Genomic DNA, 21,618 nt, shown 5'->3' with positions numbered 1-21,618 from the left:
GTTTTCAGCTGCCTAATAGTACAGATGTAATTTTGGCACCCTTAACTGGCTATTCTAATCTTTTGCTTTCCGTTTAAACAATTTATTGTGACCTCATTGTGTGGAAAAGTATACCAGCAAATTTGGTTGTAGGGACTTCTTCCCTAATAAGAATGTCTCCTATTAAAGGACAATGGTTTGTACACATACAGTATAGGAACAAATCGCAAATTTCTTAAGTACAGTAATTTGTAATTTTTTCAATTATACAAACCTGAGTCCTTTAAGATACACTTCCCACCTCAGCAACCCTGCAAGTCCTAGGTGAAGGTTAGAGTGTGCTGGCTTTGGGGTGAGGCTTCTTTGGATCCTGGATAAGACATTCCAAATTTGGCCAGAAATAAGCTCCTCTATCCTCTACTGGGAATGCTTCATTGGAATAATCCTTGGCTGTTCCTGGTATAACTAGAAGATATCTTGTTATAAATTTTAGCAGATGAGTTTCAGCTTCACTGAAATCATATGCCCATTAAAGGACTTGGTGTTTTTATATCAGGAAAAAATACAAATTACAATAAACATTTGTGATGTTCTTCACAGTTGTTTTGCATAAAGTTGGAATTCTGCAGTCTTTAGTTTTGCAATGATATTCCAATACAGTACAACTAAATCTCAAATTTTTGCTGAAATCTTTCTTTAGAAAGGGATTTAGAGGCAGCGTAATTGGCTAAACATTCTCTCAAGAGTCCTGGTTTATGAGTTACAATTGTCAGGCTTCAAGGCCTATGATGGCTGAGGAGGATGTACGCTGTTAAAATCGTGAATTTTACCTGTTAATTTGGTAGATTTATTCGCTGAAGTTGTGGTCTGGTAACCTTTCTAATTTATTTTGTGGCCTTCGTTAATTATACATGTAGTTCAATGGGAATTAGGATTTCTGTAACAGTTATATAAATGAGTACAGTAATTAGGTGATAAATTACTGTAATATTTAGGAAAGTCAGCCTGGGCTTTAGAGTGCCCTTAACCTAGATTATTGGTAATTCTATTTCTATACTTGTCGGATGTTCCTATACATGCCCACCCTACTCCCCACTCACTAGTGTCATCAAGAGGATAGGGAATTTTGTTGACTTTCAGACTGAAGAAAACAATATGACTCGCAGCATGTTATTGTTAGTATATGCTGTTAGTCTCATATACTAGAGGCATATTGGAATGAAAGAAAATGGATTATCTTTTAAATTTCAAAGGGTAATGTCGACATAACCAGTCAGGTGAATACTGTACCACAAATTTTATGATTTGTATTTTTCCTAGCTATACGATCCTGAGTCATTTACATGGGGTTACTGCTAATCATGTTTTCTACGACTGGCCAATGAAAATTTTGGTTGATTGCATCAAGCTTCATGCTGGGTAAACATAGCACATGCGCAAGGACTACACTTACCTGGTCAAAGACTTGCAGGGCAGTTTAGGTGGGATCTTTGGCAAATGATTCAGGTTTATATAACTATGAAAAATACAAATTATTAGTAAAATCTGTAGTTTATTCCTAAGCTGATACAAACTTCCTAGTCATTTATATAGGGAGTCTTCCTTAGGAGGGAAGAAGTTAAGAGGTTAACCCTTTCTCTCTGGAAGTTCTTATTACTATAAGTAATAGCAAGAGATCAATGTGAATCGTAGAAGACAGTGTAGCCGGCTCATAAAGAGGCAAGGCCAAACTTCCGCTTCTTGAGAGATGAAACTTTCTCTGATACTTACTGAAACTGCATGTCATGGACATTGGCGGTTAGTCGCCTCCACCTCTCCCTGTCTAGACATTTGTATCACTTGATTTGGAGTATAATTACACTCCAAGCCCAGCACAATACTGTTCATGTACTTTGTCTCTGCCTCCCCCTCGATTTCCTCCCCTCTATCTTCCCAGCGAGACATAAGTGTTTTATTTTCTCTCATCTTGTGAGAAGCCCCACAAAACCTTCACCATTGCTCTCTGCACACCAAGTCTTTGCATTACCTCCTCTTTTGTTACTCTGACCCTCTGAGATATTCTGAGAATCCTCCAGTAAAATCACATCTCTGCTGTATTCAGCTTGTTTCCCAGCTCTCTCGTTATTTTCCAACTATCTGATCCATACATATGGGTAAGGTATGCATATGTTCTTAAAGCTAATTCTTGTTTACGCACCAGTTCTATTATTTGTAAGTGGATTTTTCATGTTTTTAAAGGCATTTTTGGCTAGCAGAATTATTCACTCTATTTCTCGTTTTGCTCTACAATCTTGAATCACCATACTACCCAGGTAAACAAAATTGTTTGATTGCTTTATTCTTCATTATTTATTGTTATACAGTACAGTACTGTACTGTATTGCATATTGGGGGTTCTGGGGTCTTTGATGCCACCAAGTGAACCATCAGGGAACAGAGTACCTAGCTCATAATGAGGCAAGGCTGCTCATTCACTTCCCAAAATTTAATCTTCGCCAGGGGTGAAATGGTATGAACATCAAGTTTGTTCCAGCGCAACATACAAACCTTCCGCTCTTTACTTATGAGTATTTATTTCGGCAAAGCTGAAACTAGCTTTTGTGAGGTGTAAATACCCTCCGCTAATTAGCGGGGGGTGGGGGGAGGCTAGCCACCCTAGTACTAGTAACTGACCGTAACTTTTTATTTCGGCTTGGTAGAGTGCAGACGTGTTTCACTACCCCGCTGATAAAACCCAAGATATTGAAAATTTCCTATAATAACTGGCCTAAAGCTTAAAAAAAAAACTTTCAATTTTACTTTATTGCGAGTGCCTGTGAGGATCTTAAATACCATTGTGGGTTTATCTGGGCATTGAAAGAATCTCCTTGTGCCGAGTGTCATGAATGGTCACCCTCACAGTGGCTGAAAATTGGCAGGGGACAAAGAAGACAAAAAGAGATTCTTCCCCTTCGAGGTCAGCCTCCAGAGGAAAGAAACCCTGCTGTCCTTCTCCGTTTGCTCAATCTTGCCACTCTGACTGTTCGATTGGCCTCTACTGAGAGTCAGTCGAGTATGAGTGGCATGCATGTGACTCCTGGACAACCCTACGTGTCGTGGACCTTCGTTGCTTCCCCTAGCTAAGGAGCGCCGGTCGCCGCCGTAAAGTAGTCTCTGTCGGATGACGCGGTTAGTCTGTTGTGGCCTTCCTTGGGGCTCACAGGTTCTCCGTGTAAGGAATGACTGCAAGAGGTCTTGTGATTGGGCATGCAGAGGGAGCAGACATTTCCCCCGTGGTTGATATTGATCTTCCCCTACAAGGGTATGAAGCTCCTGTACCAAAGAAGTCTTGTGTGTGCACAGTTGCCGAAACCTCTTCTCCTGCTCGCCCTGGCATTCATCCTGCTTCGGCGGGTTGGCGCGAGCAGTTGAAGACAAGTACTCCTCGGAGTGACTTGTCAGAGGATCTCGTGATACCAGGGACTAGCTTTGACTATATTCTAATGGTGGTTCACGGAGTTGGTCTTTTGGCTGAATTCGCTCAACCGGAAGGGAAACAAAGTGAGCTGCCCAGAGGTCCCTCTTCAGATATTGAGTGGTCTTCGCTTCTGAGGGAAGACAGTCCTTCACCAGCTCCCGCTAGACAGTCCCCTCGCCCGCAAGGATATGTGTCATCAGGAGCAAAAGGGGTTGATCGTCCCTCCTGCCCACTGAGAAGACAGCTTTCTCCTGAGTAGTTTCCCCCAGGGGTATCCATTGAAGGGTGTTAGAGTTATCCATGCCCCACTCCAGTTTATCGGAGCTAGACGGCAATGGTGGGAGATGGTTGGCATATTTTCTTCCCCTTGTCGTCAGTCCTTACGGCACAGCCCAGCGCTACGCAAGGCCAGACTCTCGCGAGACATTGCCAGCGGTTTCTACTTTGCAAGGGGTAGAACCTGCTTCGCTGCTGGCATGCAAGCACCCAGAGATTCTGTCCTCCCTCTCCCTATTTGGGGGAAAGGAAGACAGTGCACCTTTCTCCTGCAGGAGATATGGTGAGCATAGGATCTCCTATCCTGGATGCTCTCATAAAGGAGCTCACGGACCAGTCTCGGGCGGACAAGTCATGCGCAGCGTTGCATACCTTACCTTATAGGAAGAGCTCAACTGCCTGAGTTGGATAAGCGCGCTACTCCTTACGATTGCGATACACATGTTCGCGAGTACAGTCAAACCTCTAGCTTACAAACTTTTCACTTCACAAAAGGAGATGCGAAGAATTTTACGACTTGGATCACGAAAAATGTTTCGGACAACGAAAGGCAGTACGGAGCTGGAGCCCGACCGTATCCAAGACGGATTTTAAAATTCGCGCGCCGCCAGCCCGTAAACTCGCTACCATCCTCCTGCGTTCCCATTGGTTATCTCCCTACTCAGATGCTAGTTACCACCATGAGATCCTGCTCTCCTATTGGTCGGTATCTACTGTACTGTATCCCATCGTGCATCTACGCATCCACGTTCTTATGTCTTCTCGTTCTGGCAACGGTATCGTACGCATCAAGTTAGTGTTTGTGATTTTGCTTTTGTAACAATTTTACAGTACATACTGTTATCGTGTGTGACACTTGCATTATTAGCCATGGGTCCCAAGAAAGTCGCTGATATCAAGGGAAAGAATAGGATGATGTTTTCCATGGAGATGAAGATGGAAATAATCAAGAAATACGAGGCTGGCATGCGGTTAAGTGTGCTCAGGAAAATTTTAAGAAGTAGGCAGAAACAAGTTTCTTTGAACGAACATTTTAGTAAGAGGCCTTTGGTAGAAGCAGACCAAACGCCAGCCAAGATATGAAAGCGGCAGTGATAAAGAAAACACGTTGTGTACTGTAATTAAATTTAGAAAATAGAAAACGTAAAGTAAAAAAAAAAATAAAAAAGGGAAAAAAAATTTATATAAGTTTATCGTAAAGTTAAGTGTTAATATTTCCTGCCGTTTATAGATGCATTTCCTAAAATTAATTTTTAATGTTTTCTGTCATTTATAAATCTGTTTTGTAAAGTTAAGTGTTTACGTTTTCTGCCACTTGTACGTAAACGTTTTCCGCCGTTTTCATCCTCCTCTACTGCCCTGCACTTCGCTCTCGGACATTGCCTTGCTCCAAAGGTAAGGTTCCACATTTTTGATACTTTATTTTCACTGTTTGCTCTAATTATACACTTCTTTTTCATAATATTAATGTTAATTTATTAATAAATGATCAAAATACAGTACTTTTCATATATTTAGTACTGTTTAGTGGCAAATATCCTTTTTATAGTCATTTAAGGTGGTGTTTTTCTAGGGTATGGAACGAATTAGGCTATTTACATGTAAAAGGCGACTCGCTACACGAAAAAATAACTTTATGAAAGCCCTTACGGAACCAATTAATTTCGTGTTGCGAGGCATAACTGTACAGTATTTACATCGTGAGTTGCGAATGACAGACACCTGTTCTGGTGCCAAGCCAAGCTATAAATTGCTTGCGCACGACCCTAAGGTAGTAAAGCGTGTTTACAGGAAGCGCTCATAGGTGGACACCTTACTTGGGGGCGTGGCCATAGCTAATGCGGTCTGGCCACCCCTATTGTAAGCTTTTAAGGATCTCTGAAGACTGTTGAGGAGACCTAAGCTTAGGGACCTCATAGTCATGTGGCAAACTTGGTTCGAGAGAACGTGTAGACTCCTCTTCTAACATTAAGAGGGGGAAAGCTTTCTCAACTCTAGGCGCCCTCCAACAGGAGTGTCGTATTGAACATGCCTGTCCTTCTTCATCATTTTGGTTGATGTGCTGGAACCTGGCTGCTTAAAATCTCGCTGTATGTAATCGATACCCTTTTGAATGCGTATTGCTTTTAGATAAGGCTTTGGGTAACTTTCGACATGAAAAATTAAAGGGAGGTTCTCGCCGTGTAAAATGAGATTTTTCTTTAACTCCTGTCAGGAGGAGACTTGACAACGAAGAAATCTCTTCAAGTTTCCTTGGACGAGAAACATGCTCTCCCATTGGGAGGGAGACCATTCCCTACAATATTTACATGGAGATTCTTTTGAACACCTCTTGTCGAAGCAAGAGGGACACAGAGGGTGCGTGTCTATGTCCACTCGGCTCAAAAGTAATCAACAATAGTTTCTATCCTGTCTCGGGCAAAAATGTAAATACTGAGATTTAGTAGACATAAGCACTTACTTGTAACTTACAGTTAATGAATAGCCACACAAATAACCATGAATTAAGAAAAAACACAAGTCAAGAGAGCTAAACACTAATAAGGTAAACAGGAAGAATGTGAAAGGCTCGATCGGAGAGAAGAAGTGAGAGAACAACCTCTTCACTTCTCTACCAGCAGTATTGAGAGGAGATACTGAGTTTGCGCATGCACTGCGTTTACCGAGCACAAAGCTTGATGCAATACACCAAAATTTTTATTAGCTGGTCATATAAAACATGATTAGTCGTAACCCCATGTATATGACTCGGAAGTTTGTTATCACGTAGGAATAAATAGATACTGTACAACACATTCTTAAGTACATATTGAAATACTGTTTTTTGCTCCGTCTTGGAAATGATATACCGGTAACTTGAAAAAATGTTTATTGAAAAAAGTATATCAAAGCTGACAAAGTCTATAAATGTCATTAATATGCAACAAAAAAAGTTTTGCTTTTACTTTTAATCTTTATTTAGATTTTTAGATTGAATGAATGTGGTTCATACATTTATCATCCGATAAATATTTTGAAATGTGCAATCATTTCCAAAAAAATATTATTATTATTATTATTACTATTACTACTTAAGCCACAACCCTCGTTGGAAAAGCAGGATGCTATAAGCCCAGGGGCCCCAACAGGGAAAATAGCCCTATGAGGAAAGGAAACAAGGAACATTAAAAATTTTTAAGAACGGACAACATTAAAATAAACATTTCCTATATAAACTATAAAAACTTTAACAAAACAAGAGGAAGAGAAATTAAATAGAATAGTTTGGCTGAGTGTACCCTCAAACAAGAGAACTCTAACCCAAGACAGTGGAAGACCATGGTACTGAGGCTTTGGCACTATCCAAGACTAGAGAACAATGGTTTGATTTTGGAGTGTCCTTCTCCTAGAAGAGCTGCTTACCATAACTAAAGAGTCTCTTCTACCTTACCAAGAGGAAAGTAGCTACAGAACAATTACACTGCTGTAGTTAACCCCTTGGGTGAAGAAGAATTGTTTGGTAATCTCAAAGTTGTCAGGTGTATGAGGACAGAGAAGAATGTGTAAAGAATAGGCCAGACTATTCAGTGTATTTGTAGGCAAAGGGAAAGTGAAATATAACCAGATGTAGTACTGTCTGGCTAGTAATGGCATTTAATGGCATTTTCATGTACTTTCAATATTACTTAGGCTATTTATGGTGTCATGATTTGAGGATTATGTAGATTTATATTTCCCTTTGTGGTAACATCATGATTTGAAATTTATCATTACAGTATAATTAATTTTTTTAACAATTTTAATTTTCTGTACATTTTAGGAGAATGGATTCTTCATAGAATGTGGAGCACTGGATGGTGAAACTCGCTCAAATACCCTCGTATTTGAAAAAAGGTTGGGGTGGTCGGGTGTTCTTATTGAAGGTGATCCCAAAAACTTTGAGTTGGTGACAAAGAAAAATCGTAAAGCTTGGACTGTAAATGGTTGCCTTAGCACATTCTCTTATCCCAATACAGTAAGTCCTTAGTTTCTCTTCATAAGTACAGATGTTAGATACAGTAATAATGTTTCAGCGGCAGGGGGGTGACCAACAGTTTATCAAGTGCTGCATAAATAAGTTACCCTGGAATTAAGTGAAACCAATGGTTAATTAGGAAAATTTAAATAAATTTAATACACAAGAACTGTTTAGATCAAATTACATTTCATAACTAGAACATATAAGAGGAAGAAGATATAAGAGGAAGTAGATACAGTATCTTGTTTACAGTTCTCAAGACTTATCATTTAATAATCAAAGATTATGAGTATTAATTAGCTTTACACACAAATTTTGATTTTGTTGGGTGGGCATTGAAGGGTTCTTTCATAATACTGACCTTTTCAGGTGATGTTCAAACAACAGTTTAATGTTGGAAAAATAAGTTCAATAGAAAAAGGACAACAACAGGCAGGATATGCAGAAGTTCAGTGCTTACCTGTGTACTCCATTTTACTAGCTCTCAACCGAACTACTATAGATTATTTCAGTCTTGATGTAGAAGGAGCTGAGCTACCAATTCTGAGAACTATTCCCTGGGATAAAGTCAATATCAAGGTAAGATGTAGCATACAGCTCTTCCTTCACCTTTTGTCTGTAGAAAAATATTTTTTTTTTTAATCAGATTTCTTGATTACTGCAATGATAGTGATTTTTATGTGATCAAATACCATCAGACATCTAATTCCATAAAGTTATAATGATATTTGCTCCTTCACAAATACAAATCATTGTCCTATACTATAGGAGAATAGGTAACAGTAAAGCTGAAACACAGCAGTTAAAATTGAAACGAGGTATAACAACCGACAGGTCCAGCTGTGGGTGAGAATAGACGTCGCTGGCTGCAATTTCGGCATATTAATTTTTTTTTTCTTTTGTTTCCAGCATTTTTATGATTTGTTTGAAGGGCTTTTGGCGATTTTTCAATGCCTTCTCAAATATGATATTTTCATAATTAAATAAATTTTTTAACATACTTACCCGCTGGTTATATAATAATAGCTTTATGCTTCTGTCCGGCAGAAATTCAAAACTCGCAGCAATCGCATAGATATGCCAGGTATACACTAGCACCACCACGGAGCTAGGTCGAACTATCCCTCCTAGTATCAGATTTTCCATGCCCATAGGTCTCTAGAGGGGAGGAGGAGGGGATTTTAAGTTATATAACCCGCGGGTAAGAATGTTCAAAAATTTATTTTATTATGAAAATATAATTTTTAAACATTTAAACTTACCCGCTGGTTATAAAATAATAGCTGATTGACACCCTTGGTGGCGGGTCAGAGACAGCAACATTAATGGAATTTCACTTAAGAGTTTGAAACAAAACCAGCTTAAGGGTTCGTACCTATTAGGGAAGCTGACTTCAATGGTTCTCTGCATTAATAAGTCTGCTGTGCTTTGAGAACCAGCGATCCACCCAGGGGGCTGAAGAACTCTAGGAGCTGTCAAACGGTGAATAACCTCTATGCTGACAGGACCTCAACTAATACCCTTGTTACGGGTGCTCTCAAGGAACAAATGACTACCTGACTAAGTCAAAGATTGCGGAAGATTGTCTAACAATTGCCTCCAATTATAAAAATACATAAAAGTTCCAAGAGGGGAAAAGGGTACTAGGGATTAAGGGAGTGTAGTGGTAGATCCTTCACCTACTACTGCATTCGCTGCTACGAATGGACCCAAAGTGTAACAGTCCTCATAAAGAGTTTGAACACGTTTTAAATAAAGTGATGGGAATACAGATTACTTCTCCAAAATGTTGTATTCATCATACTTTGCAGAGAAAGATTTTGTTTAAAAGCTATAGAAGTTGCTACAGCTCTAACTTCATGAGTCTCAACTTTCAGGAACTTAAGGTCTCTCTAACTACAGTGTGCGTGAGCTTCTTTAATCAAAAGTCTGATAAAATATGATAAGGCATTTTTAGACATGGGAAAAGCAGGCTTTTTTACTGTACACCAAAGAGCTTCTGAATTGCATCTTAAACCTTTAGTCCTGTCTAAATAGAACCTTAGTGCTCTAACAGGACAAAGAACCTTCTCTGGCTCCTCACCCACCAAATCAGAGAGGTTAGCAATTTCAAAAGATTTTGGCCATGGGTGAGAAGGACGTTCGTTCTTGGCTAGAAATTCAAGCTGCAGGGAGCATATAGCTTTGCCGTTTCTAAAGCCAATGTTTGCTAAAAGCATGAACTTCACCGACCCTTTTAGCTGTTGCTAAGCTTACTAAAAATAAAGTCTTTAAAGTCAGATCTTTAAAAGAAGCAGAGTTCAAAGGTTCGAATCTGTCACTCATAAGAAATTTTAAAACCACGTCTAAATTCCAGGCTGGTGAATCCTGTTGACGTTTTTTAGAGGTTTCAAAGGATCTAAGGAGATCCTGAAGGTCCTTGTTATTCGAGAGGTCTAAATTTCTATGCCTGAAGACCCCTGCTAACATACTCCTGTACCCTTTAATGGTTGAGGAGGAGAAATTGTGCCTTCTTCTAAGCTCTAAAAAGAAATCGGCAATTTGAGCTATAGAGGTATAGGATGAAGAAACTTAGTTAGCTTTACCCCATGCTCTAAAAACTTTCCACTTGGATTGGTACACCCTGATAGTAGAAGTTGTTCTTGCTCTAGCAATAGCCTTGGCTGCTTCCTTCGAAAATCCTTTAGATCTTGCGAGTTTTTCGATAGTCTGAAGGCAGACAGACGTAGAGCTTGGAGGTTTAGATGGTTTCTTGCCAAGTGGGGTTGTCTGAGAAGATCTATTCTCAATGGCAAGCCTCTTGGAACATCCACCATCCATTCCAATACCTCTGTGAACCAACCTCTTGACGGCCAGAAGGGGGCTATTAACTTCAATCTGGTTCCCTCGTGAGACACAAACTTTTGGAGTACTTTGTACGGCACTTTGAATGGAGGGAAAGCGTACACATCTAGGTGTGACCAGTCCATCAGGAACGCGTCTGTGTGACGCTTCGAGATCCGGAACTAGGGGGCAACAATTCTTCAGTCTTCTGGTTTTTGAATTTGCGAATAGATCTATGAGGGTTCGGCCCCAAATCCGCCAAAGTTTCTTGCATACATCTAGATGCAGTGTCCACTCTGTGGGGAGAACTTGATTCCTCCTGCTGACGAGTTCATCAGGAACACGTTTATGTGTGACGCTTCGAGATCCGGAACTGGGGAGCAACAATTCTCTAGTCTTCTGGTTTTTGAAGTTGCGAATAGATCTATGAGAGGGCGGCCCCAAATCCGCCAAAGTTTCTTGCATACATCTAGACGCAGTGTCCACTCTGTGGGGAGAACTCGATTCCTCCTGCTGAGGCTATCTGCCCTCACATTCTTTTCCCCTTGAATGAATCTTGTCAACAGGGATATCTTTCTTTGATGTGCCCAAACGAGAAGAGTTTTTGCTATCTCGTAAAGAGGCCTCAAATGCGTTCCCCCTTGTTTCGCTATGTAGGCCAAAGCTGTGGTATTGTCTGCATTGATTTGTATTACTTTGTTCAGTACTAGCTTCTCGAACCCCTTGAGAGCAAACAGGACTGCTAACAGCTCCTTTTGATTGATGTGGAGACTTTGCTGTTGTTTTGTCCACAGACCCGAAATCTCTGACTTTCCTAGTGTTGCTCCCCACCCAGAGTCCGAGGCGTTGGAAAACAACACAAGGTCTGGGCTCTTGTTTTCCAAAGAGAGACCTTCCTGGAGCCTGTTAATGTTGTTCCACCAACGAAGGCACTCTTTTATTGGTTCCGTAAGAGGAATGCTCTCCTTGTCGAGGGTGTCCTCTTTTCTCCAATGGCAATTGAGATGGAAGTGAAGGGGTCGTAAATTTAGTTTCCCCAGACATACACATTGTTCTAGTGAAGAGAGGGTTCCCAGGAGACTCATCCACTCCTTCACTGAACAAAACTCCTTCTTTAGAAAGGCACAAAGCCTTAGGAGAGCTAGCTGTATTCTTACAGGTGATGGAAAAACCTGAAAAGTCAGACTGTGAATTTCCATCCCCAAATAAAGGATCTTCTGTGAAGGGATCAATTGAGACTTCTCTGAATTCACCAGAAGTCCTAGCTCCTCTGACAGACTCATTGTCAGACGCAAATCCTCCAGACAGCGATTGAGTGAGGGGGCTCTTAGTAGCCAATCGTCCAAGTACAAGGAGGCTCTGATGCCTCTTGAGTGGAGCATGCTTGCCACATTCATCATGATCTTTGTGAAGACTAGAGGGGCGATGGTGAGGCCGAAGCCTAAGGCCCCAAAACTGGAATACAGTACTTCTTTCCAGAGGTCTAAGGATAGGACACAACAATATGTCGTTACAGACACACCCTCTATTTGAGGGGTGGTGCTTAGCCCGAAACAAAGAACTCAAAACTGGACAACTTCCACCAACGAAGGCACTCTTTTATTGGTTCCGTAAGAGGAATGCTCACCTTGTCGAGGCTGTCCTCTTTGCTCCAATGGCAATTGAGATGGAACTGAAGGGGTTGTAAATTTAGTTTCCCCAGACATACACATTGTTCTAGTGAAGAGAGGGTTCCCAGGAGACTCATCCACTCCCTCACTGAACAAAACTCCTTCTTTAGAAAGGCACAAAGCCTTAGGAGAGCTAGCTGTATTCTTGCAGGTGATGGAAAAACCTGAAAAGTCAGACTGTGAATCTACATCCCCAAATAAAGGATCTTCTCTGAATTCACCAGAAGTCCTAGCTTCTCTGACAGACTCATTGTCAGACGCAAATCCTCCAGACAGCGATTGAGTGAGGGGGCTCTTAGTAGCCAATCGTCCAAGTACAAGGAGGCTCTGATGCCTCTTGTGTGTAGCATGCTTGCCACATTCATCATGATCTTTGTGAAGACTAGAGGGACGGTGGTGAGGCCGAAGCCTAAGGCCCCAAAACTGGAATACTTCTTTCCAGAGGTCTAAGGATAGGACACAACAATATGTCGTTACAGACACACCCTCTATTTGAGGGGTGGTGTTTAGCCCGAAACAAAGAACTCAAAACTGGACAACTTCCTCCCATACACGAACCTTCCGGTAGCTTGAAGTTCGGATGGATGAGGAAGTAGAAGTACGCATCCTGGAGATCTAAAGAGATCATTTAGTGGACCTTTTTTACTGCTGCAATCAAAGTCTTATGAGTCTCCATAGAGAGGTTTTGTCCTCTGGACATAGCTTGAACAGTATGTGACTGACGTTGGACATCACGGTTTGTTCGACGTTCAACGTCACAAGCTTGTTGCTCGACGTCACGTTCAGCTTGACGCCCAATGTCGCGCTTAGCTGCTTAGCGATCGTCGCCGCGCTTCGAAGGTATACGCTCTGTGACACGCTTGGACGTTTGATGTCTGGTATCAAGAGAAGATACTCATTGGGATATAGAAGCCTTATCACGCTGTTCAAAATTAGCTTGTTGGTAGGCCGCCTATGCGCAACGCGTCGTGAAAATAATCATGACGAACCAACGTATTGCTAACAGCAGGCTGATAAGACTGCATAAAAGATGAGAGCTGTTGCTTCATGCCAGCAGCATAGTCCAACTAGGATCAATATTAGGTGACACCGGTGGTAGAAAACTTTGATCTCGAACTCGCCTTCCTCATCGCTTACATCATGCTCCACATTTCAGTAGAAGGAAAACAGTCTGGCGGAAGTGGCGGTGCCTGTACCGTAACACCAGACTCAGGAACAAGATCCTTATCAGTCTGAACTAAAGCTTTGCCAACTTCTGACATCCTGACAGGCCGTATACAGCAAAAAAAGGGGGGCCTGCCTTCTTTTACTAAAGCCCTAATGCACTTCCTGTTGTTGCAGCCGAACGTGCTGCTGCACCAACATCTGCAGTTAGGTTCTTTATGCTGCATTGAGGACGCGCTAAAGCACTGCTCTATCAGCACTATCTTTTGACTTTATTACTTTTCTCAGAATGATTTAATGTTAATTTATTCTCATCATTTATTAATTTCCTTATTTCCTCTCCTTACTGAGCCATCTTTCCCTATTGGAGCCCTTAGGCTTATAGCATATTGCTTTTCCAACTAGGGTTGTAGCTTGGTTAATAATAATACCCTGTAATAAAATAATAAACAGACTCCTTTGCCGTCTTCCTTAGCGAAAAACTCTGAAGGCGAAACGAGGAGCAGCAGGTACAAAAATAAAATGGAAACTCTCCAGAAAACTCATGAGTTTCTGAAAGTCACTCCCTTCCTCCTACAAGTCTCTAACCTAGGTAGAGATGTCTTGTTTCCTAGGAGTCAACTCCTTAAGGTTCTGAATTCTGCCTCAATGCTTTAGAGGTTTAATTCTAGCTCTCCCAACCAAGAATTAGTTCAAGCAGGCCTTGGTCTGAGAACATAATATCTTTCTAGTTAATATTTATTTCTTAATATAGCACCTGGCGTAACAAAGTTCCAACGCTAGACGCTCATGGTCATGTAAACATCAAGTTCAACTTGATATAATGCAAGCTCTTGACGCTCGGCGCCACGTGACTTTCAGAATAAATAACGCTTGCGATTAAAAAACGCTCGCAATTCAGACGCTCGGAGCTATGCCCATCGTGTCTAGTGAAAGCTAGATGACCAACGCTCTGTTGTTGTCACGCTCAGCTCGGCGCGAGGCGTCACGCTCAGCTTGGCGCGAGGCGTCACGTTAAGCTTGGCGTGAGGCGACATGCTCAGCTTAGCGCGAAGGGTCACGTTCAGCTTGGCGCAAGGCGCCATGCTAAGCCACCTGGCGAGCGCCATCATGCTCAGCTGCTTGGCACACGCCATCAAGTTCAGCTCTTTTTAAGAGGTAAGAACATTAAATGCTAATTACCTGTCAAGAATTTTAATTTTGTTTTCAGCTTTGCGCCTGATGCGCGATATCGGTTAAAGTTAGAAAACTTTTACCTCGCCTTACCTACGGCGAGGGCGAGCGTTCTGGGGATCGTCAACAGAAAACGCTCGAGGGGACTTCTGGTCGGGTCTTATAAGACGGTAAGCGCCAGGCTAAGCCGCTCGATTTAACTTCTCCCATGGGTCCGGGAGCTTGAACGAGGTCTAAGGCTAGGATGACGACAGGTCCGAAAAGAAGCATCCTCCACTGTATTGAATAAAATTCACTGCACTAATTTAACACTAAAAATTTGCATTTTTGACTCTTTGGTATAAAACCAAAGGCCCCTCTGATGGTCCAGCACTTTGCTGCAGTAGAGGGGCTTGAGTGTCTCAATGATGGGCTGGGCAATGGCGGTGGGGTAGTTTATCCACCCTGGCAGGCTCAACCATACTGCTAAGGCCAGTTCTGAGAGACCAGACCAAGACTGGACCCCCCTATAGGCCTTCTCCTTTATTTAAGATAGGCAAAGGCTAGGAGAAGGAAAACTCCAAAATCAAACCAAACAAGACCCCAACGGCGGAGCTTCCCAGCGCCGGCGGAAGAGGGCAATGCCTGTCGGGCAGGCAACAAGGCGGGCCTTGACATAACAAGAACCCGGCAGCCCGATGCAACCAACATCGTAGAAGCCGCCTGTCTCATATGTCTTGAGCCGCGGTGAAAACGGTGTGGGCCAAGTGTGTGCGCGTGGCCATTGCAAAGCCACGACCACCCAAAACAATATACCCAGCTACTGGCATTCTGTCGTTTCCTCCACCCCTCTTCATCTCTAGATAGGAGGCTGATGGCTAACGACAGAATCCAATACTCGGACACGAGTGGGCGCCGACGACGATAAAACCAAAAGTATACATGCCCGTAGAGGGAGAACTTTCTATTCTGTCAAGGGCTTGAATGGGAATGCAATAGTCACTGAATCCATATAAAATGGAACAAAATATTCAATATAAAATATTAACATATTACATGAATAGATATAGGAATAAAGAATATATCTGTATATTTAAATCAACCCTTAATATTAAGGGGTTCCAATATAAGAAGAATAGTCACATTTAACAATTGGAACATTTATAAATATTATACGAATAAATTTTGTATTCCAAAAAACGAACAAGTAAACAACAATCCAAAGAATCGTGAGAATATATCGATTGTTATGAATACTACATCGTATAAAAATCAACTGAACGCTAATTCTCTTTAATCTTTGTAAACAGATTAGTTAAAGAAAAAATACTAAAAGGACCAATATAATTGGAAAATGACATATTCCTTTTATCGAATATAATTTAAAAACTTAGCTTTTGAAGAAAAATACTTTTCACAAATATCGATACAAAGAGTATTACTGTAACGATAAGACTGAGGACTGCGTAGCATAAATAAACATGAACGCTAGATAATCTTTAAAACAGATTGCAGATTATCCAAAGAAAGCATACGAAAAGGACAAAAATTTTCTTAAAATAACAATCGTAAGATAGTATTAACTTATCATTCTTTGTAGAAAAAGAAAGAAAATGCAAGTCATACTCAAGCTTATGTCAAATGACTGTGACGTCATCGATGAGGCGAGATGTTTACCTATCGCCATATGCTTTCGTTATGGGTGACTTAAATGCTAGAGTGGGTGCTGGAGAGGTAGAAGGTGTCATTGGGAAATATGGCGTACCAGGTGAAAATGAGAGTGGTGAGAGACTGGTAGATATGTGTGTTGAACAAGAGATGGTAATAAGTGCTAGCTTTTTTTAAAAAGAAAGATAAAAATAAGTATACATGGGTAAGAGTGGCAAATGGAAGAGTAGTAGAAAGGGCATTAATGGATTATGTGTTGATAACGAAAAGAATGTTTGGAAGATTGAAAGACGTGCACGTGTTTAGGGGTATGGCTAACGGTATGTCTGATCATTTTTTGGTGGAAGGAAAATTAGTTGTAGCAAAAGAGTGGGGGAATAGAGTAGGTAGATGTAAAAGGGAGCTAGTGAGGGTTGAAGAGCTAATAAAACCGGGGGTAAAAAGTAAATATCAGGAAAGGTTGAAAATGGCATATGACGAGGTGAGAGTAAGAGAAACTGGTAATTTAGAGGAGGAGTGGAAGTTAGCAAAAGAAAATTTTGTTGGAATTGCAAGTGATGTATGTAGCAAGAAGGTTGTTGGAGGCAGCATGAGGAAGGGCAGTGAATGGTGGAATGAAGGAGTGAAGGTAAAAGTGGAAGAGAAAAAGAGGGCTTTTGAAGAATGGCTGCAGAGTAATAGTATAGAGAAGTATGAAAAATATAGAGAGCAAAAGGTGGAAGTAAAGCGCAAGGTACGTGAGGCAAAGAGGGCAGCTGACCTGAGGTGGGGTCAGGGACTGGGTCAGTCATATGAAGAGAATAAGAAGAAGTTTTGGAAAGAAGTGAAGAGAGTAAGGAAGGCCGGCGCAAGAATTGAAGAAACAGTGAAAGATGGAAATGGAAGGTTGTTAAAAGGAGAGGAGGCAAGGAAAAGGTGGGCGGAATATTTTGAAAGTTTGCTGAATGTTGAGGATGATAGGGAGGCAGATATAATTGCGGTTCCAGGTGTTGAGGTGCCAGTGATGGGAGATGAGAATGAGAGAGAGATTACAATAGAGGAAGTGAGGAGAGCACTAGATGAAACGAGAGTAGGAAAAGCATCGGGTATGGATGGTGTGAAAGCTGAGATGTTGAAGGAAGGGGGTGTGACTGTACTTGAATGGTTGGTGAGATTGTTTAATGTGTGTTTTGTGTTGTCAATGGTACCAGTAGATTGGGTCTGTGCTTGTATTGTACCACTATATAAGGGTAAGGGAGATGTGCATGAGTGTTGTAATTCAAGAGGTATTAGTTTGTTGAGTGTAGTTGGAAAAGTGTATGGTAGAATACTGATTAATAGGATTAAGGATAAAACAGAGAATGCAATCTTGGAAGTACAGGGTGGTTTTAGAAGAGGTAGGGGTTGTATGAATCAGATTTTTACAGTTAGGCAGATATGCGAGAAATATTTAGCAAAAGGTAAGGAGGTGTATGTTGCGTTTATGGATCTGGAGAAAGCATATGATAGAGTTGATAGGGAAGCAATGTGGAATGTGATGAGGTTATATGGAGTTGGTGGAAGGTTGTTGCAAGCAGTGAAAAGTTTCTACACAGGTAGTAAAGCATGTGTTAGAATAGGAAATGAGGTGAGCGATTGGTTTCCGGTGAGAGTGGGGCTGAGACAGGGATGTGTGATGTCGCCGTGGTTGTTTAACTTGTATGTTGATGGAGTGGTGAGAGAGGTGAATGCCAGAGTGCTTGGACGAGGATTAAAACTGGTAGGCGAGAATGATCATGAATGGGAGGTAAATCAGTTGTTGTTTGCGGATGATACTGTACTGGTAGCTGACACAGAAAAGAAGCTTGACCGACTAGTGACAGAATTTGGAAGGGTGTGTGAGAGAAGGAAGTTGAGAGTTAATGTGGGTAAGAGTAAGGTTATGAGATGTACGAGAAGGGAAGGTGGTGCAAGGTTGAATGTCATGTTGAATGGAGAGTTACTTGAGGAGGTGGAGCAGTTTAAGTACTTGGGGTCTGTTGTTGCAGCAAATGGTGGAGTGGAAGCAGATGTACGTCAGAGAGTGAATGAAGGTTGCAAAGTGTTGGGGGCAGTTAAGGGAGTAGTAAAAAATAGAGGATTGGGCATGAATGTAAAGAGAGTTCTATATGAGAAAGTGATTGTACCAACTGTGATGTATGGATCGGAGTTGTGGGGAATGAAAGTGATGGAGAGACAGAAATTGAATGTGTTTGAGATGAAGTGTCTGAGGAGTATGGCTGGTGTATCTCGAGTAGATAGGGTTAGGAACGAAGTGGTGAGGGTGAGAACGGGTGTAAGAAATGAGTTAGCGGCTAGAGTGGATATGAATGTGTTGAGGTGGTTTGGCCATGTTGAGAGAATGGAAAATGGCTGTCTGCTAAAGAAGGTGATGAATGCAAGAGTTGATGGGAGAAGTACAAGAGGAAGGCCAAGGTTTGGGTGGATGGATGGTGTGAAGAAAGCTCTGGGTGATAGGAGGATAGATGTGAGAGAGGCAAGAGAGCGTGCTAGAAATAGGAATGAATGGCGAGCGATTGTGACGCAGTTCCGGTAGGCCCTGCTGCTTCCTCCGGTGCCTTAGATGACCGCGGAGGTAGCAGCAGCAGGGGACTCAGCAGTATGAAGCTTCATCTGTGGTGGAAATGTGGGAGGTTGGGCTGTGGCACCCTAGCAGTACCAGCTGAACTCGGCTGGGTCCCTGGTTAGGCTGGAGGAACGTAGAGAGTAGAGGTCCCCTTTTTGTTTTGTTTCTTGTTGTTGTCGGCTACCCCCCAAAATTGGGGGAAGTGCCTTTGGTATATGTATGTATGTATATGCTTTCGTTAAAAAAATAGGTTGAAAAATTTCCAATCCTACCTTTTACGCTATAACATAGCGATAAAATATAAAACAAACACCCAATAAGCGAATGCTCAAACCCTTAACAAGAGTACATCACCAAGGTACTTCTAAAATCCAGGTTAAACACGAGTAAATTCCATTTCTAGGTAGCCAGTATGGCGGCAGAAGGAAATCTGATACTAGGAGGGATAGTTCGACCTAGCTCCGTGGTGGCGCTAGTGTATACCTGGCATATCTATTTGATTGCTGCGAGTTTTGAATTTCTGCCGGACAGAAGCATAAAGCTATTATTACATAAACAGCGGGTAAGTTAAAATTTTTAAAAATAAGAAGTGCGTCTTCCACTGGGTTCCTGCAGAGGTTTCAATTGCATCTAAGGGCTTCTTGGTAGTGTTTGTTCATTGCCTTTGAGATTCGTCCCTGCTGGCATTTGGGGGAGTGGACTTTGTGGCTTATGCGATTGTCGTTCTTGGGGAAGAAGTCTTTAGTGCCCTCAAGTTATCCTTGAGGTTGTTTAACCACAACCTCTCACTTATCACTTAACCTTAGCAATTCCTGAGGTAAGGAGTCCTTCCCATTTCCCTTGAGAAACAGTAGTGTCTTCCTCCCGAGGTTAGTCTTTCTTTCAGTCTGAGTAGGAGCCCTTAGAACTTGGAGGCAGTAGCTCTTGGGGTTTTCATGTTCTTACCTTGCCTGCCCAGGGACCTTCAGGGGAGACTTAAGAATTTCCTTCAGAGGATCTTCCCTTTGCGAGGTGCTGCTGGCAACTGCTGGTGTTTTCTTCAGCTTTGAACCAAGGGTTTTGCCCTTCCAGAGGTCTCCTCCAGATCGTTAGTTCTTCAGAGCATGCTCTCCGAAGGCCTTGCCCTTTTGGAGGTTCCTTCACAGTATTAGTTTTGTGGAGCATGCTCCAAGGATCTTTAATCTAGCTAGATCCTCCCTCTGCCGAGGGGGATCTTAGATGCCTTTGATGTCTCTTCAGTTTGTGTTAATACTTCTAGACCTTTCTACAGCCAGCATCTTTGGAGCAGCTGCTTTTTCACTAGACTACCTTCGGAGGGAGAGTCTTCCCCTAGGCACCTTCCCAAGAGAACCTCCCTTCAGTTCCTGTTTCTCCAGATCGTCATGAAACTTCTACTCTCTCCTTCTGCCACCCCCCCCCCCCCATCATCATCAGAGGGGTGTTTTTCCCAGGTGCTCTTCCACAAAAACCTCCAGTGTCCAGAGGAAAGCTGCAACTCTCCAGTCTTACCTTCCTGAGGTAAGTGTCCTTCTTCAGGAAAATGCCCTTCAGTTCCTACCTCTTCTGTCCGCCTTGGAAATTCTAGTCTCTCGTGCAGCCACCTACAGTTTCTTTAAAGCTCCCTGTGGAGTCTTCAGTCCACCTTTAGATTGGAGGTCCTCCCAGGCTCCTTCCTGGGGAAGCACCCTTCAGTTCCTGCTTTTCCAGCTGGGAGGTTCAGTGAGAGCTTGACCCCACTACTGTTGAAGAAGTGGTTATTCTAAGCATTACTTTTTATAGCATGATCACTAGGTTGTTTCTCAACGTTGACCATCTGTACTCATGGGAGGCAGATTGTAGATGTGCCTTGTAGACAGTCTACTTTTCTCCAATGAGATATAACCAGTGCACTCGTCCAGGCTATCATTACCCAAGGCCTCATGAAAGAGTTTCACCTGCGGAGGATTTTTCTCTTCAGGTATTTCTTCTACTAGCAGCTTTTTCTCTTGACGAGCCTCTTCAGATGCACTTCTCCCAGGTATGAGTCTTGTAGGAAGGCGGTTTCCAGACGCTTTGCCTTAGGTTCCCCTTCTCTTTTAGCATGTCCTCCAGACAGGTACATATCTAGATGTGTAGCTAGCATGGGCGTCTCTAGATGCGGCTCTTTAATACACATACCAAGATGTGCTTCTTCCAGTGCTTTGATCCAGATAGACCTTATTTTCTGATAAGTCTACCAAGGCACATGGGGAGCTCTCGTCTCCCCTCACCACATTCACCGTAAGCAATCTTCTCTTGATATGTTTTGAGACGTTCACCATTGCCTTGCCAACCTTCCAGTCACCAGATTTTATCTTATCGATCCTCCCCTGTCAGAAGTATTTTTGCTAGCCACTATCCTGGACACCTCTCGCCTTGTTGCTTGCACCACGCATCCTCCATGCACTCATCCCCTCTCTTCCCTTTGGACAAGCAAGGTGCTTCTAGTCATTCACCTCCTTTTAAGGACTTTTCTTGTTCATGCGCAGCCTTCAAACAATCTTACGATCTTCCCTTGTTAGAGCACAGTTCTCACTCGCGCTCAACGTTCAAGTGATTTCATCATGTTTCGTCACTAAAAGACAACATTCGGATGCCTTGTTATCATGGGTGATATCCCTCGTCCTATCGCTACAATTGTTCTTCCGTAGAACAAGACCCACGCTTTTCACCTGTTCATTCTAAACACAAAAGTCATCATCATTAACGAGTGTATGCTTCTTCAAGACATTCACCTGCAGATCATCACAAGGGCTCGTCATCTGTTCTCGCAGACGCTCCTTCCGAGTAGAAGCCGGGATAAAAGAGTCCCCCTCTAATCCTAATTCTA

At 42.2% G+C, this 21,618-nt stretch overlaps 1 protein-coding gene across 4 annotated transcripts in view; it reads left to right on the top strand.

The window, feature by feature from the left end:
* Nucleotides 1-21,618, top strand: part of LOC137634152 (protein Star-like) — a 139,550-nt gene that overhangs the window by 94,613 nt on the left and 23,319 nt on the right. For all 4 annotated transcript variants that reach the window (XM_068366400.1, XM_068366399.1, XM_068366402.1 and 1 more), the window contains 2 exons: nt 7,512-7,706; nt 8,079-8,288. In XM_068366400.1, coding sequence (XP_068222501.1) covers nt 7,512-7,706; nt 8,079-8,288 — 405 coding nt within the window. The remainder of the gene's footprint in view (nt 1-7,511; nt 7,707-8,078; nt 8,289-21,618) is intronic.

This window comes from Palaemon carinicauda, chromosome 44 (genome assembly GCF_036898095.1).
Source record: "Palaemon carinicauda isolate YSFRI2023 chromosome 44, ASM3689809v2, whole genome shotgun sequence".
NCBI classification, from domain to species: domain Eukaryota; kingdom Metazoa; phylum Arthropoda; class Malacostraca; order Decapoda; family Palaemonidae; genus Palaemon; species Palaemon carinicauda.
Note: the sequence above shows the minus strand (reverse complement) of the source record. Positions and strands in the feature narration are given on the sequence as shown.